Source organism: Molothrus ater, chromosome 8, assembly GCF_012460135.2.
Source record: "Molothrus ater isolate BHLD 08-10-18 breed brown headed cowbird chromosome 8, BPBGC_Mater_1.1, whole genome shotgun sequence".
NCBI classification, from domain to species: domain Eukaryota; kingdom Metazoa; phylum Chordata; class Aves; order Passeriformes; family Icteridae; genus Molothrus; species Molothrus ater.
The window spans coordinates 18,369,559-18,386,375 of NC_050485.2; the positions used below are offsets into that span (position 1 = coordinate 18,369,559).

The 16,817-nt window shown below is 45.6% G+C and overlaps 1 protein-coding gene across 1 annotated transcript; it reads right to left on the reverse strand.

The window, feature by feature from the left end:
- Window positions 1–404: 404 nt before the first annotated feature.
- On the reverse strand, window positions 405–16,604 carry DRGX (dorsal root ganglia homeobox). Its single transcript, XM_036386115.1, has 6 exons — window positions 16,571–16,604; window positions 13,866–13,963; window positions 13,499–13,600; window positions 10,826–10,998; window positions 10,403–10,515; window positions 405–670 (listed from the first exon to the last, which is right to left on the reverse strand). The coding sequence occupies exons 1-6, from the start codon at window positions 16,602–16,604 to the stop codon at window positions 405–407; spliced, it is 786 nt and encodes a 261-aa protein (XP_036242008.1).
- Window positions 16,605–16,817: the final 213 nt, after the last annotated feature.

Here is a 16,817-nt window from a genome sequence, read left to right on the forward strand (position 1 = left end):
GATATTCCTTCCCCTCTGTTGTGAGCGGTGGAGTAACTGGTGCCTGGGTGCATCTCTTGCCCCCAGAACTCACATCTGGAAGTGATTGCTGCTTCCAACCATCCATTTCACACAGGATGGGAAGTTGAGATGTGCAGGAGCAAGCCAGGATCTTTTCAGTGTCTTTTCAGGATGTATGGGGCAAGGGGGAATAAAAACAGTTTCACCAAAGTTTCCAAACATAGATAGTGCTGATAAATCAGGGAAATGAACCTACAGCGACACAAGAAAAGCAAGGGTGCATGAAAGGCAGCCAAAGAGGCCGCTCAGCTGTGCGGGTCCCTGGTGGCCCCATGGACGTCCCACTGGGCACGGCCACACTGCAGTTCACCCCGCGGCAGGGCACGGGCGGCAGAACTCCGCTCTCATACGCTCTTCTCGCCTCCCATGTGCTCCTTGGCTGCAGGGGGCTGCTTGTCCTGGCTGCCCTCGGGGCCGGGCTTGGCGGGGGGCGTGGGGCTGCTGCTGGCAGCGGGCAGCAGGTTGGCAGACTGCAGCACGGCCTCCGAGTGCTCGCGCGCCTTCATGCGCAGCGCCGCCACGCTGGCCGTGCGGTTGCTCTGGCAGCCGTAGGTGGGCAGGAAGGACAGGCCCATGGGGTCTGGAACACAGCACGAGCACAGAGGGCTCCCTGGGGAGGAAGGAGAGAAGCACAGTCACTGCTGGGGAAGGTCATGGAAAACATCTGTTTCCCTCCATGGTCAGTCTGAAGAGGACAGAGATGGAGTTGATCTTTAGTGGGTACACAGGTGTCCTCTGGATCACTAGGGCTAGAAAACCCATATCCTGTTCTGCTGATCCTTCTGTGAGAAGGATCTTACACTGTGAGTCATTCAGGGTGACAACAGAGTGCAAGAGGGAAGTAGAGACAGAAGTGAGCAGTGAAGTTCAGATCACACATGAGATTTCCTCATAAGCAAGGCTTAGCTCAGTCCCTCCTCTCATATCAAGCTGCTGTTCTGTGGCTGCCATCAGCCCCATGCTGGAGGTGTCTCCTGCCCTCCACCTTCACACTGAGCCTGATCAATGTAGGCAGCAGCATTTGGTGAGTGAGTGTAGGGGTTCTGTCACTCATCTTTGCCTGAAAGATTACAGCAGAGAGAAAGGTGAAAATATTCCATTCATTATGATGACCTTCTCCTATCTCACTGTAAAATGAGACTCTTTCCCTTGGCCAAGCCCCTGCCAACTACTGGCACCATCTACCTGCAAGAGTCCATTCTACCTTTACCCATTCAGTGTCTGTGCTGCTTCACGGAGACACCTCAAAGAGAACGGCCTCAGAAGTGAGCAAAACTACCTAAAGCTGCTGCTGTGATACAGCTTTAGAGTCCCATCAGGAGAGATGGGCCAGAGCATTTCTACCCTGTCATTTGAGACACGTGGCTGTTCCAAGCAGGCAAGAAAGCACTGCAGCACGTATGAAGTGATTACTCTCTCTTGAAGCCAAAACCTTCCTGCAACCCACTGACAGAGGCAGTCCTCACTCCACCAGCTGCTTTCCTGAGGCTCTTCCCCTGGTTTCTCCTTGATAATGCTGGAGCTTGGGCCAGTTCCCAAACAAGCACATCTGGAAGTGTAGGTTGATCACTGGGCAGGACATGCAGTCCATCCAAAAACCCACACTGGTACTCAGCTTAGAGGCATTTATTGAATGTTGGAGAATGTGACAGAGGAGTAGGATGGGGAGGCAGGGTGGGATGGCTGAGCTACTTCTTGTATTTACTCTTTGGTAAAAACCAGACACCATTAGTCACCATGTTTCCAGGGGTCTTAGAGGCCACACCAGCTCTACATCCTCATGTACACCCCTGATAGAAGCCTGTCTTTTGCTGATATGCTACCTTTCAACAAGAAACAGCCCAGCCAACTACTGGCACCCACACATCCTGACACGATGCAGTATCTTCCCCGATCTCTCCAAGCCAAGGACTTGCTTTAATTTCTGCAGTTAATGTTTGAGTTAAATGGCTCATGACTAAGTGATGGAACTAATAACCTCCAGAGTTTTACACTTCTGTTCTTGGTAGCAACGGGTCAGCACCCATCTGCCAGGAATGAAGGCAGACAGTTGTTTGTTTTTAAGATGTTGGCAAGACCTCTCCACAGCAATTGTCAGAGATTTGTGGTTGCCAGCAACATTCGGGAAAAAGTATTCCTTGCATTTCAAAAAAAGGCATCTACAAAAGACAGCTTATTAATATAAATGGAAAGAACCCTTTTCTCTTGTAATACTTCTCTGATAAAGCATATGATCAGCAGACCAACATTTCCATGTGTCCAGGCATTTAAGCACAAGCAAGTTTCAGCACTTGACTAAAATCCTCTGCTTCTTTTGCTTTTAGCTTGAGGAAGCTCAGTCTTGAATTCTGTGGCTGTTTTGAGCGGGTCAGAAGGAGAGTTTATAATAAAATCTACTCAGTAACACAACTTACAGTTTTTGCCACCACCAGCCACACTCATAAAGTAACTTTTTGCCCTGTTGAATCACAGCCACTGTTTTAACAAGAGGGAGGAGAGGCCCTTCAGAGTCCCTGCAGTTTGCAGTAGGTTTTTTGCACCAAGCCCCACTATCTTCAGACTCTGCTCAGAGATGGGGGAGCTGGGAGGCCTGCAGGAGCATCACCTGCCTCTGCACTGCTGCTTTCTAACACAAAGTGAATGAGGCTTTCAAACACAGCTGTTCAGCTCCCAGGCTGAGGGGAGGGCTGGCCTGCAGTGCCTAATGCAGGACTGGGCACAGACATTGCTTAGTGGGAGGTGGGGAGAAGTGGAAAGGAGTCTTCCCCTTTTCAAAAAAGCAGGAATCAGCTCCATTCCCTAAGAATAATTTTCATTCCATTGTTAAGGGAATAAAATATTTATCAGTATTCAGTACCAGCCTAAGATCTTTGCTTAATAATTTGCCCTGATATTACCTAGTGGCTCTGCAACCTGAGGGTGCAGTTACTTGTGGTGGAAACAAAGCTATCTCTAGCAATAATTCACCCATAAACCGTTCCTTTCATTTCCACTGAGGTTAAAATACTTGCAAACAGCTCACACATGAAAAAAAAAAGTAAAGTAAAAAGCATCATTTTCTCCAGGGTCCAGCTGGAATAGAGGAGAAAAGGATTTAGCTCTGCTCCTTTTTAATGTATGTTATAAAGAAGGTTGACTCTACCTTACAATCATCTGAATCTGCAGGTAATAAGTCCAGTGAAATGTAGCGCACATTGCCAGCACAAAGCCAAGGCCAACAATGGGACACCCAGGAGTCCAAGGTCTCCACCTTCCCATCAGTCAACCCACAATCTCCAGAAAAGTGACAGTGGCCAAGACACAGGCATCCATATATAGCAGGCAGCAGTAGTTTGTAAATCTTATTGCAGTAGCCCTGACCCCACAGTGGGAAAGGAAGGAATTGTTCCTACTTATTTCAAATCTTCAGAGGACTTCAGGCATCCAGCTCCCATCAAAATCAGTGAGGGTTCAGCCATCAGCCCTAGATCTTGATGCAGCCCCCACCAACATCTATGGCAATCTGAGATTAGTTTATCATGATTTGTATCAAGTTGCTGCAATATGGACAGGGTACTGTTTGCTTTCTTTCAGGAACTTACTGCCTTCTGTACACAAAATTAAAATACACAATTAGATTTCCATTAACTTACGGCAAATTCTGCTGGATTGATCTGAACCTCCTTCTATTCCTATATGAGATCATACTTTAAATGCCCAGCCTGAACATAAATACTTAATGTAATAAATACAGTCTGAAATATTTGATCCACTTGGCAGTTTAATTGATCTACTACAGAGACTGACAGGAAAAATTAAATTAGTTTTGTCTTGTCTCTGCCAACATCACATTTAAATTGTAACAATATTTGATCTACACTTTTCATTGTGAACTCTTTTGTGCAGTTCTATGGTTCAGTTTAAGGTGGGAAGAGAGTGATAGGAGTGGGGCACATGCTGATACATAAACATCAATATAAATTTTTAAATATGCATTTGGTGTTTCAAGTCAAGGGCTTAAAGAATTTAATAGGTAGTCTTTCCAAAAGGCAAACTCCACATTCCTTTCCTCTTTCATTATTTGTGCATATCAGCATTTGATATGGACAGCTGAATTACAACCTGACATGGAGGGAAGGAGAGAAAAAATCCCATTTAAAATCCTCATATCTCAATGCATGATGTTTAATTTTCAGAGAAAATATTATGTTTGATTTAATTATTGTTATCTTCTCATGGTAGTCACATTCGTTTTCTTCAGCTCTAATCCCTTTCATAAGGATTGGAAGGTCAACAACAATCTCAAGTTTGTAGTGTTGATTACCAGTGGGAGCTGAGTCAATGGGAGCTCCCTCTTGCACTTCCCAGATGACAGCTACATTCTGTCAATTAAAGCCTAAGTCAAAAGTAGGAAACATAAAAGTGGCTTTATCCAAATCTTCTTGAGCTCTGAATCAGGAAGCTCAGAATAAGAAAAGCATGAACTCAGTTCTGAAATGGAGAAGCATCAGATGGTCCCAGTTTAATTTGGGGTAGCCTCAAGGCTGCTGGAATTATACTAGATGGCTTCTCCTTCTGTTGAGAAGCTGGTTAAATGTGAAAGGTATCCTGTGCTGCCCAGAGGCTGGAAGAGCACTTCAGAGGTGACAGCAGAATACAAATGTTATAATTTCACATCTCCTTGGCTGTTACCCCTCTATGCCCAGCAGAAACAACAAAGAGCTGATGATCTGGCTCAGATGTTCCATCATCAGGAGCCTTTTTGTCGAAATAACTCAACACTGGAACTGGAGGATTTCATCCTCCTTTATTTGTGCCAATAGTACTCTCCAAAAAAAAAAAAAAAAAAAAGCTAAAAAGCTGGGAGACAGCACCTATTTCCTACCTCTCTTAGGGCTCCAAGTACCTGTGTATTTCCTACTGAAAAAGACTAAAAGTCTCTACCTGTGAGGTAGGGCAGTGCTAGAGCTGGGGACCTGTGATATGGGAATCAAAATAATTTTCTTAATGTGTGTGCATCTGCAGCAAACTAAAGAAATGTTTTAGAATCTCTGAAGTCAGAGTAGCAGATTAACTAAGAAAAATGCCAAGCAAACCCACTTAATATATTGGCTGTGTTACATCAGAAAAGTCAGTAAATCCATAATCAAGAATGACACTGAAAATAAAAGACTCCAAGAGTTTTATTCTCATTCCCCAGTCTTACAGTAAACAGGGGAGCTTCAGTTCAGCAAACACGAGTTCAAGGGTGAGTTAGGTCCTTGAACATTTCTTTCATAGCCTCGGCAATGGGAATTGCCCAACGGAACTGAGCAAATTCCCTCCATCATTCCATAATAGCAATTGAAATGTAATGGACGGGCAGTTCTAGTTATGTTTTAGGGTTTTTTCCCTGGATACTGCAATTAAGCCTCCCTAATATGAACAGCAACCACAGTAGCAGCAAACCATAAAAGAGCCTAATCAACAGTGGCCTGCAATACCCATTTGGATGTGCATAATACAATTGTGCTTCTCTCTCAGTGGTGTGGGGGTGCCGTGAAAACCAACTGAGCTATAACTTGCACAGAGAAGAGCTGTGGGTGAATTATGAAAGTAATTCCCTGGCAAGTGTAATTATTTCTCTCCTCATACACTTCACTCATCATGGGTCTGGGGAAATTTCAGCGGAACGTAACAGACACACTCTTGGCCTCAGCCACCAGAATGGTAGAACACATCCGCTGAAAAACGGAGATTCTTGTTTACACCCATTAATAACATCTTCTGCATTAATGAATTGCATTCATGCTGTCATCCATTAAGAAGGTACTTTGAGGTCTCTCTCTGCACAGAACACTAGCTTCTCCAGATGACTCTATAGTTATACAGCCCATAAATAAAACAAGTATTTTCCCTTCATCTTTGAGGTCTGCAATTAAATCTACTAAATGGACTGCAGATGCCTGGCTTACAGTAAGTGTTTCATCTTAGAAGATCATGGAACTGTCGAAGTCACCACAGTGAAGTAGCATAGTTGTCAAATCAGGGCAATTTCAGAGAGTAATGAACATCAGAAATTTCATCTCTGCGAGTCAACCTTTTTCCTCATTATGGCCAGTGGTGAGGTACTAAACCCCTGAAGTAGGAAATAGTGTATACCCCAGAAATTATGACATGCTACTTTTTCAAATGAGTAATTGTATTTCCTGACAGAATAGTACAAAGGGAGATGATACAGTGGTTAACAGATGTTTGCTATTGAGTACAGCCTCCAATGTGCTAAACTTCAGAGAGACAGGAGACAGAAAAAGGTCTGTTGTATTATTGAATAGAGAATATTTGACAGAAACAGAGAAAAACTGTCCAGTGACAATATTCTTCTCTGGAAAAAGTCTATATTCTGAATAACAGCTTTCTTTGCATAGTATAGCCATCCCATTTTATTAACAGAACATCTTGTGGTGCCAATATCCTCACTTTTATGGAAAAAAAAAAAAATCTCGGTTTCAGAGACAGCAGAGTTCATGAGGCATAGTCCTTAGGGAAAATAGCTTTCTTCTCATCCATCAGAGCAGACCTGGTCTCATGCTCCAACAGTATCCCCATATCCTAGAAATGGCACATGGGGGGTCCAGAGCCACATGAGGCAAGCCTAATGAGGACTTCACAGTCTTTCCAAAATCAAAGCTGCAGTCTTGGTCTCTGCCCTAGACTCAGCTGTCTTAAGATTTCCTATTTCTTGTAGACCAACTTGACCCTCAGCTATTACATCCTTATATTACAAATTAGATCCCAGAATCCTGTGGCCTAAGCACTTTATGTAGCTCTGGAGACCTGGGTCTGAGCCAAGCAAAGCCAGAGAAAGAGAAAGAGAGGTATTGGGTTTTTATACTAAAGATGAAGAACTCTCAGATGACAGAATGAAAATGGTCCCTGAGAGCATAAAATAATTATTAATTACTTACATCACTATCATCACTGGTTATTCACTGTATTGATTTTGTCTCCTTCTAAAGCATCAGTCAACTATTATTCACCAACACCAGCAAAGTGTTGTCTCACAAGTCCAACAAAAGGCATCTTGTCTCCTCAAAAGAGTAAGAAAACAACCTACACTTCCTAGTAGAACCTGATATGCTGAGAGTGCTCATTTTTTTTTTGCAGGCAGCTCTTATGGCTGTACTGAAGAATGTGACTCCCTTTACTGGCCAGGGTTGTTCTCCAGTGGTGGGAATATATATCTGTTTACAAGATCCACATAGAGGAGCTGCATTTTGTTTGACACTTGCATAGAAGAAAGCAGGACCATGCATCTTTTCATAGTGGAATAATGTTTTCGATTCTGGAGCAAATATTTTGCTTTCAAAAGCACAGAGAATTCTTGGTGGTTTCAAAGCATGGATGCCACAAGACAAATACTGGGAAGACCTCTCAATTATTTCACTCTTCAATAAAACTTGCAAAATTTTGGGAAACCTTTCTACTTGCTGGGTTTTCCCTTATCCAAGCAATCCAAAAAACAAGCAGCTCATAGCTTTATGCCCTGTGCTGAGTTTGATGGGATTTGTGTGACATAAAGTCCTATGCCTCCAGACTGACTGTTACAAGGTTCTGGCATCATTTCTGCAGCAAAATGCAACTAGATTTTCAAGGGAGAGGCTTAGGTCCCTTAATTAAGGTGTATAAGGACATATACAATTGCCCACATGCACACAGCTCCTGTCTCAAATGGAAATCAAAAGAGATTTGAACAAACTGAAGCAAGCATATGACAAAGACAGTCACATTAAGGTTCTGTGAACACTGTGTCTCCCCTGTCCTTTCCTTCCTTCTCACAACCATTATCTTTTCCTTCAGACTGACACGTGAGTTTGGTTGTGCTCTCAAATGCACTGGTTTAGATGAAACATCATTTACCTGCAGTTTCCATAGTAAAGAAAAGCAAACTGTGCATTAGGCCTGTGATACCTTTGGTCCACTCAGAAGATCTAGAGATTGCCCTGGTCACCAGTTAACAGGACCAAAACTCAGTGACTGCTGTGCACAGCTTTACCCCAGCCCAAGGGAATTACTCTTGAAGAAATGGGGAAAGAGGAACTTGTGGAGATGGGCCATGGAAGGAGGACACAATACTCCACATATCAATGCCACAATGTTACAATTATTCTCTGCTTGTAAATATCAGATTTGGTCCCTCATATAATGGTAAGTTCTTCCCCCTTAACCCCAAAGCCAGAATTTGACATTACTAAGACATAGCAGCAGAAGAAGAAGAGCTCCCCTCAAAGCAGCAGCTCAGACTACCAGTCCCTTGCCAGGATAACAATACCCTGACAGGCACACACAGCTCCTGGTAGGTGCATACACAGATGTGCAAATCTGTATCTGCATTTCATAAAATCAAAATATGCTACTTTATCCCTTGCACGTACCTGGAGATTTCTAGTGCCAGGCAAGAAATACAAAGCAGACATTTCAGGAATGAACTGCATGTCTAACTGACAACATTCACCAAGACAATATGCAGGCATCTGATACCTGACCATTCCTATACAAATTGTATAAATAAAAAAATCTCTGTTTACATTTGGGACAGTTTTTTCAGGGACATTGCCTCTTAATCTGGGCAACTGACTATTTAATACCTACAAAAGATTCAGGAATAGAACTTTTTCTGCCCCTAGGCTGTAAATCTTCAATCAAGCAAAAAAGAGCAAATTATTAGTTTCTCAATTTATTGGCTAAGCTGTAAAATCAAAGAAAAGAGTAACAGGAAGTCTTCCAAATAAATAAAACTAAAAATAAACAAACAAAAACAACAACAACAACAACAACAAAAATCCAACCCCAAACCAACAAAAAACCCAACCAGCTAAAAATAGCAACCCCTCACAACAATTTTAAAATGTTTTTTATTTCATTTTGCTTGACTTTGTTCATTTGGGTAATTTAAACATGAAACCAGTGAGAACACATATTGATACATTTAATTTGAAAATGTTTGAATGTAAACTTTAAGGAAAAAGCCCCCTTTACTGTCATCAAAATTATTCAATGAACACAACCCTATTTCCACACTTTTCAACCTGTCTGGGATTACAGTTATTAATGAACAATTTTTTTGCCTGAAAAACTTCATCTTATCTACTCCAGAGAGGCTTCCCAATGGAAAAAGTCAAAATTTGTAGCCCAGACTTCACTGGGCAGAGATCAAGAAGACTCAGACACTCTAAGTAGCTGCTGCCCACCTACAGGTGACAATAAGCCTTTAGGTTTTAGGGCTTATTTAGGACACCTGTGTGTCCTTTCTTGATTCAAAATTCCAGGTCCCACACCTACTAAAAGAGCAGTAACTGTGTGGTGTGTCTGGCTTCAGCTTTTTTTGAAAGACAGGAGGGAAGGGGGTGCAGGGGGCAGGGCACTGGACTTAACACAGAACTCAATAGTTTCAGATATTTTCTCCAGGAATATACCTTGGCAGTGCTGATTTAACTGGAAATACAAAGAGCATGAGGTATGCCAGAGAACACAGTGAGATGTGTTAGAGGACATTTTTCTTTATAGTAGAGTGGGTCTTTACTGAGAAACTTTCCTCACAAGTTCTTGTAGCACATTGGGACACAGAGTAAATGTATGTGCCTCTTTGTGCTTGGCACTGCTATGAGGCTTTGCATCCTATAAATCTATAAATTGAATTCATCCTGCTTACACTCTTAGTCTTATAAATTGTTAGACTAAGAACAGCTAATGGATGAGTAGGTGATTTATTTTTAAAAGTTGCATACTGCTGCTGGAAACCGAAAGTACACAGACACGGGATGTACCCTTCCTGAAGCTGGGGTCCCAGGTAATGGGGAATTACTTTGTATCCTCCCCCGTCCCCAGGAACATGCTTTATTCAAGTTCTCAAAGGGAACCTACTGTCCAAGAAGAGAAAGGTCTGGATTGTGCAGAGATGCACTGCAAAGGAAACCACATGCAAAGAGCGGATGAGGCATCAGTAACGGTGCCAGGTACTACATAATGCAAAAGGATGTATATAACTAATTTATTAGAATAAATTTAAGTCTTAAAAAAAAAAGCATATGCAACAAAAACTCTAAAGGAGCAAACCCTCCCTGTCTTACTCCTTCAGAGAAAACCTGACCTCATAAAAAGTAGCTGTCAGAGTAAAATGAAGGAGTTTTGCCACAAATGATGCTACAACAGGAGACTCACTTTGGTATGTGCAGCACTGGTCAGTGCAAATACTGCCAATCTAAAGAGAAAGAGGGGTCTGCCATTTCCCAAAGGTTTCCTCACAGAGGGCAGTGGGACCATGCCACTTAGCTTGAAAGGGATGCTCTTTGAGCTTACTCCCAAGTAAAGTAAAGTAATTTACCTTTTAGAGAGGCGACATGGGATAAAGCTTGTGCATAGGTGGCTGTGTTGAGAAGAGTCCCCGGCAGGCAGGAAGGGAAGAAAGGTCCTGCAGGACCCACTGCTCGGCTCAGACTGATGGAGAAAAGAAGACAAATTCCTTACAAAACCAGGACCAGCTGATTCCATTTGTGCATGCACTCAAACACATTGGTGTCTCAGCACACAACTAGATGTGACCCAGGCTGGACAACATCAGTCTCCCACAGCCACCAGCTCCTCAGCTTCTCCACAGGGAACAGTGGATTGCACAAGAAACACCTCATTTTCTAAAGATGATACCTCTAGGTCAAGGCATAGCAGCAAATCTGAATGCATGTACACACATAGGAAGCATTCTTGCCCCATATACAGGTAGGCAGATGATATCATGTATTACTCTTACCTCTGCTGGATCTCCAGACCCTCTTTTTTATTCCTGGTTTGGTCTGTTGGAGAAGGGGAATTTAAATTCCTCGCAGGAGGTGCCACCTCAGCCATGGTTTCCTTAGAGCCCTCTTGGTCAGAAGCACCCCTCTCTGTTTTTCTCCATTTAGCCCTTCGATTTTGGAACCACACCTGGAGCAGGAGAGCAATCCTAGGTGAAAACCATGTTTAGCCAAATGTGAAGCAAGGAGATTGTAAATTGTTACTCTAGTGAAATCTGTCATTTACTAGCTTGGCTAAATCTTCCTCTTATTTTGTATCCCCATTGCTATTCTAGTTGAGTCTTAGGATGGCATTTGTATCTGTAATATTTCTGCATCTGGAAAGCAGGCCAGAAATGTCTAAAGACATTCAAAAGTCACAACAAAAATTTAGGGTTAAATACATATCTAAGCACTCCGATGAAAACATATATAAGTCTTTAAATCAGCTGCTGCTAGAATCAGAGAGGTCAGAAGTGAAAAGGTGTGGATCTGGCCATCTTATCCAGCCCATTTTCTGGAGAGGGCTGATACTGGCTGTTCTTCCTCTCATGGCCAGTCTGCTTTCAGAAGACTCAAAAGCAGATAGGTATTAATTTTGGAACATCATCCTGCAGTTTAATAATGTTGTCATGCTACTGCCCCCACCTCAGGCCACATTATGAATTCAGAATAGAACACCAATTTCCAAACCTTTTTCTTTTCCCATATGCAAAACAAGTATTCATATTCTTGATTTTTTTTCTGACTATTAGTCTAAAAACTTTTTTTTTCTATTAACGTAGGAGCTGGTATGCTGAAAGTACTATGTTTGAGGTGGCAAATGCCAAGCCTCTCTGGAGGTCAGGAAATCCACATTTTAATACATGAATTCAAGTATAGGCGAGATTGTTGTTATTATTATTCTTCTCCTTCTCCAATTCCATTTTAGTTAGCTGCCTTTTAATTGCATGTATCAGCAAACATTGAATAATGATTTTATCTATATTCTAAATTTAGAGCAGTTAAATGCAAAGCAAAATGCAGACACTTTCTTGTGTCTTAATTGAATGAAGGTCACAGCTATAACAATATTTAATTGAGCTATTTTTCATTATCATATTTTAATGACTTTGCACTGACAGTTCGCCTGCTTCTGAGGAAAGAGCATGATGAAGTCGTTTATTTCCCTATTTAGTTATTGTTTGACAACATCATCTTCGATTAAGACTCTGCTTTATAGCACATTAATCATATTTGAATGAGCAAGGGGTATAATGTAAACATATCTCCCATCCTCTGTGTTTCCCCATGTCCCTGCATGAAAGCAGGCTAAACAAATGCTTGCATCTATTGTCTGTTTGCATAATAGCCAACAACAAGGCTAAACACCAGTCCTCAGCAATCTAATTGTCACCACCCCTATCTCACCCTTGCACCTTTCAGGAAGAAGTTATGATCTTCCACTTCTGAATGCTCAATAATTGTCCCATTTATCTCAATTTGCAGTTCAGTCTTTAGGCACCAATAGCCAAAATGGCATTTTTTATTATTTTTTTAAGCCAGTACCTACAATGCAGTGGTAAAAGGAGATTTTCATTTCCAAATAATAATCAGTTTAATTTGCCCGCATATGACCAATGATTCATGTTCAGATTTAATAATCAGGATCACATAATCTGATTATAGGAGAAATAATTTGTTTACAATCCCCAATTTACTGTGGTGAATTCCATTATCTCTCTTCAGCCATTGGGTTTTAAGAGATACTAACATGACCCTAGGGAACAAAAGGCAAGCTATTATATTTCCTACAATTAGATCTTTGCATAGTCTTAACCCCAAGCACCTAAATTTAAAAAAAAATAGAACACCGTGCAGAAAAGCCCCATAAATAAAAATGAATGCATAATCGTGTTCAAAAAATGGTTTGCAACTCTGTTGTGGATGCCTGAAGAGTTACAGGGATACATCCCTGACGACTGCAGGACTGCTTGTCTTAGCAGAGCATGTACACATACATATGGACTGGATATGGAAAACCAAACATGGAAAAAAGAAAAGAAAAACTAAGGAAAAAGGTAAGAGAAGGAAGAAAGGAAGGGCTGGAGAAGTGTGGCTGTGGACAGAGTTATCATGGCCAATGGTATTTATTGGATCATATTAAAGGTGTGGGAATTGCTCTGCAGGCTCTTTATCTGCCTAAATTAAGTGTTTAGAAAGAAGGCAAAAGGGAGAAAAGTTGAAGAGGTGCAGAAGCTTTCTTCCTGGCAGCTGGGCTCCCTGCAGTTGACTAACCCCACTGCTCGACAGTGGTCATAGTTGCTTTGGAGAATCACGTCTCAGCTCTTTTCTCTACACCACGCCCCCCCTCCAAAAGCAAGGAAATGGATGTGCATTGATGTAATTTAGTACCTTGGAGACGCAGACAAATTAGTGTAGAACATTATCACTAGTTAATTATGAATGACCGATTAATCAACCTAATCTAATATTCCACATTATGTTGATGTTATTAAAGTGCATCATGAAAATGACAGATCGTCTTCATTTGCGTTCTTTGGCCAAATGTGCACTCTGCAGTCATGATGTCAAATAAAAAAAAAAAAAAAAAATTAAAAAAAGTTTGCCAGTTTGAATATCCGAGTTAAGTAATTCCCCAGGATGCTTACCTGCACCCTGGCCTCCGTGAGGTTGATTTTCAGAGCCAGCTCTTCTCGAGTGAACACATCAGGGTAGTGGGTTTGAGCAAAAACGGCTTCCAGGGCCTCAAGCTGATGGAGGGAAGGAGAGCAGAGATCTATGAGAGGTTCCGTGAGGCTCCGGCCGCCCCACGGGGGTGTGCCAGGCATGGATGAGGAAAACGGGCCCACCGAGGCAGCGGGGCAGGCAGGATGGGCTGGCATGGCACAGGGCATGCGGGAAGGAGGCTGGGAGCGGGCAGGGAGCAGGCAGGGAGCAGGCAGGGAGCCAGTGCGGTGCAGGCAAGCAGGGGGCAGAGGGTGCCGAGGCCGGGGGCAGAGGGAAGCGGGCTCCTACCTGCTGCAAGGTGAAGGTGGTGCGGTTGCGGCGCTGCTTCCTTCGCAGGAACCCGTCGTCGAAGTCGCCGGCGGAGTGACCTCCGAAGGGGGCAGCGCCTGCGGGCCGAGAGCCGCGTTAGGGCCGCAGTGCCCCGGGGACACCGGGCCGGGCACGGAGCCGCTCGGCGGGCAGCGCTGCCCCAGCGCCGCGGGCACCGGAGGGTTCTGCCACCCGGAGCTCACCCCGGCCCGGCAATTAACATTTTTTGGGCCATTTGTATTTAAAAGAATAAAGAGACGAGGCTTTGGCATAGGCGTGTGGACAGCAGCTGGCAAAGGCCCTGCCCGTCTGCCGGGGGAGCCTGCTGAAGCCCCTGCGCGGCTCCTCTTCACGCACCCTCGGGAGCGGCCGGACCGGCCCCGGCTGCTCGCCCTGCCTGCCGGAGGAGAACGTGGGCACGGCGCTCGGGCCAGCCCAGCACTGCAGGCTCGGCCACGGCTGAACGGCCGGGAGTCGGTAGCGGGGCTGGGGAGGCCGCCCTGCCATTCCCCGAGCGGCCTTCGAGGGCCCGACGGAGGCACCGGGGGTTTGCCCCCAGAGCGGGGTTCGGGAGAGGGCAGATGGGCCACCAGGATGTGAATCACGTCCCATGGAGCAGACCCCGGCCCTGTGGTTCCCCCCCGTCACACGTCATCCGTGCAAGCCCATGTTGAAATGTGTCGCTCCCTTTCTGTTCGCTAAAAAACACAAACAAAACAAAACAGACCAAAAAACCATTCAAAACTTAAACCAAAGCAAAAAATAAAACCAAAGAAACTAACTCCAAACCAAAAAAAGAAAACAAAAAGAACTCCAAACCAAAACCCACAGACGAGCAAACAAAACCAAACCAAAATAAACCCTCACAGAACAGAAAAACACCAGAACCCCCAGAAGTGTTGCTGAGTGTCCCTGTGACCCCACTTCAGAGCTGCCCCTGGAGTGCTCTGGGGTACGTGGGCTGGAGGTCACCGCTCATCTTGCAGCATCGTTTGGAAGATAAACACGGCTCCGAGCCCTCTCCTCGCACAGACCTCACACCGTGTGGGCCTGGGAGAGGCTCATCAGAGAACAAAATACTGTCCCGGGGACCTCCAGAAAGCGATCTCTTCCCTGCGGCATCGGGCCTCCCGCTGCCCAAGCGCTGGCCGAACAGAGCTTTTCTGTTCCCCCTTCTTTGGTTTGGTGATGGGTGGATAGGGGGGTTTGGACGGAGGTACATATTTTTTATTTTTTACTTGTGATGCCCAACGCTGTTTTCACTCTTTGGCAGGACAGATCGCCCCTTCTCCCCGCCCCGCTGGTGCCCAAGCCGGGAGAGCGAGGGGCCGGCCCCGGCCAGCGCCGGGAGAGGCGGCAGCCTGCGGGGCCGCTCCCAGCCTCGGGCTGCCAAACACAGGCACCGGCCCCACGCTGCCACGGGAGAAACAAACGTACAGCAAGCAAACAAACAAACAAACAAACAAAAACAAGAACACGTTTCCAAAGCTGTCTGCCAAAAACAAGCAAACAAAGCCGCCTCAGAGTTCGGTGGCTCTGGCGGAGGGACCCTCGCACTGTCCTGCCCAGTCCGCCTCCCCTGTCCCGCCCGGAGAAAACTTTGGGGAGTGAATATTCCAGCCGGGATGCACAGACCGGCTTGGTCCGCTGGCCCTGGGAAGCCGTGCTTAAAGAGGGGCTGACCCTCTCCGAAGTGGGATGAAACCGCTGGACCACATCTTCCTGCCAGCGCGGCCGCAGGGAAAGCCCCTTCCCGCCGGGTGATGCCCGTGCAGGGAGCGGGGTGTCCTGCCCGGGGGATTTTACGGGGCCGGGTCGCTTTCCCCGCCGTGCAGCCGCAGGGAGCCGGCAGCGCTCGGGCACGGCGGGACAGCCCCGCCGGGGGCTGGGGCTGCGCGGCCGCGGCCCCGGGGACGCTCCGCGCACTGCGAGCAGCCGCTGGAGGGAGCGGGGCAGAGGGGCCCGGGCGTCTGCGGGGGTGACACAGGGAAATCTTGAAGGCTGCCAATTTTTAGAAAGGAAATCGACTACAACAACAACAATAATAAAAATTTAAAGTCTCTAACCAATAATACAAAGAAAAATCATCCTCCCAAATATTTATTTTCCCCCGTTCTTTTTCCTTCTGTTGTACCTCATTTTTCCCCATCCTCCCACAGAATGTTTGCAAAATAGCATTAAAGATTTATGCGGTCCCTTTGGCTGGAGGGAGGAGGCGTGACCACGTCCTGAAAGTGTCCCGATTACAGCCATGACACCAACATCTGTGCTGGGAGGGGAGAAAAGCATCTCTCTCTTAGCCTGAGGCTCAACTGCGGGATCGCTATCCACAGAGGGGAGGCAGGTGGCAAAATGACGGGGTGGGGGTGTAAAACCAAGCCCTCTCCAGCAGGAATCAAATTAGGAAAAAAAAAAAAAAAGTCATGCAATCCTTCTTTCCTTCCTGTGACAAGAGGGGAAAGCTAGGAGGGGGGAGGGGGAGAGGGTTGTATTTTCTTAAGGAAAAGGATGCTATTTAGTTGCCTCCCTATCAATTTGCATCTTATCCCAGCACGCATTTGTACGCGACAGTCGCGGCGCAAGTTCGGTCACAGTTTCTCCTTCGGTCCCCAGCGCACCCCCCGCCCACAGACACCTCGAAGTTCGGCTCTTGTACTTACACATCTCTGTGCGACAACACTCACCCTCTAGCTGCGGCGGGCAGTGGAAGTAGAACATGGCCCTGCGGCTGTGCGGGCGCCCGCTGCTCGCAGCTGCGAGCCCGACGGCGGCCGGCACCGGGGCCAGCCCGCGGGGCTCCCGCGCACCCCCCGCACCGACGGACCCGCACCGGCTCCCGCGTCGGGCACCGCGACGCACCGCCGAGGTGCCTCCTGCAGATCTGAACACACAGAGGGAAAGAATAGAATAGGTGAAGAGCCAGAAGAAAAC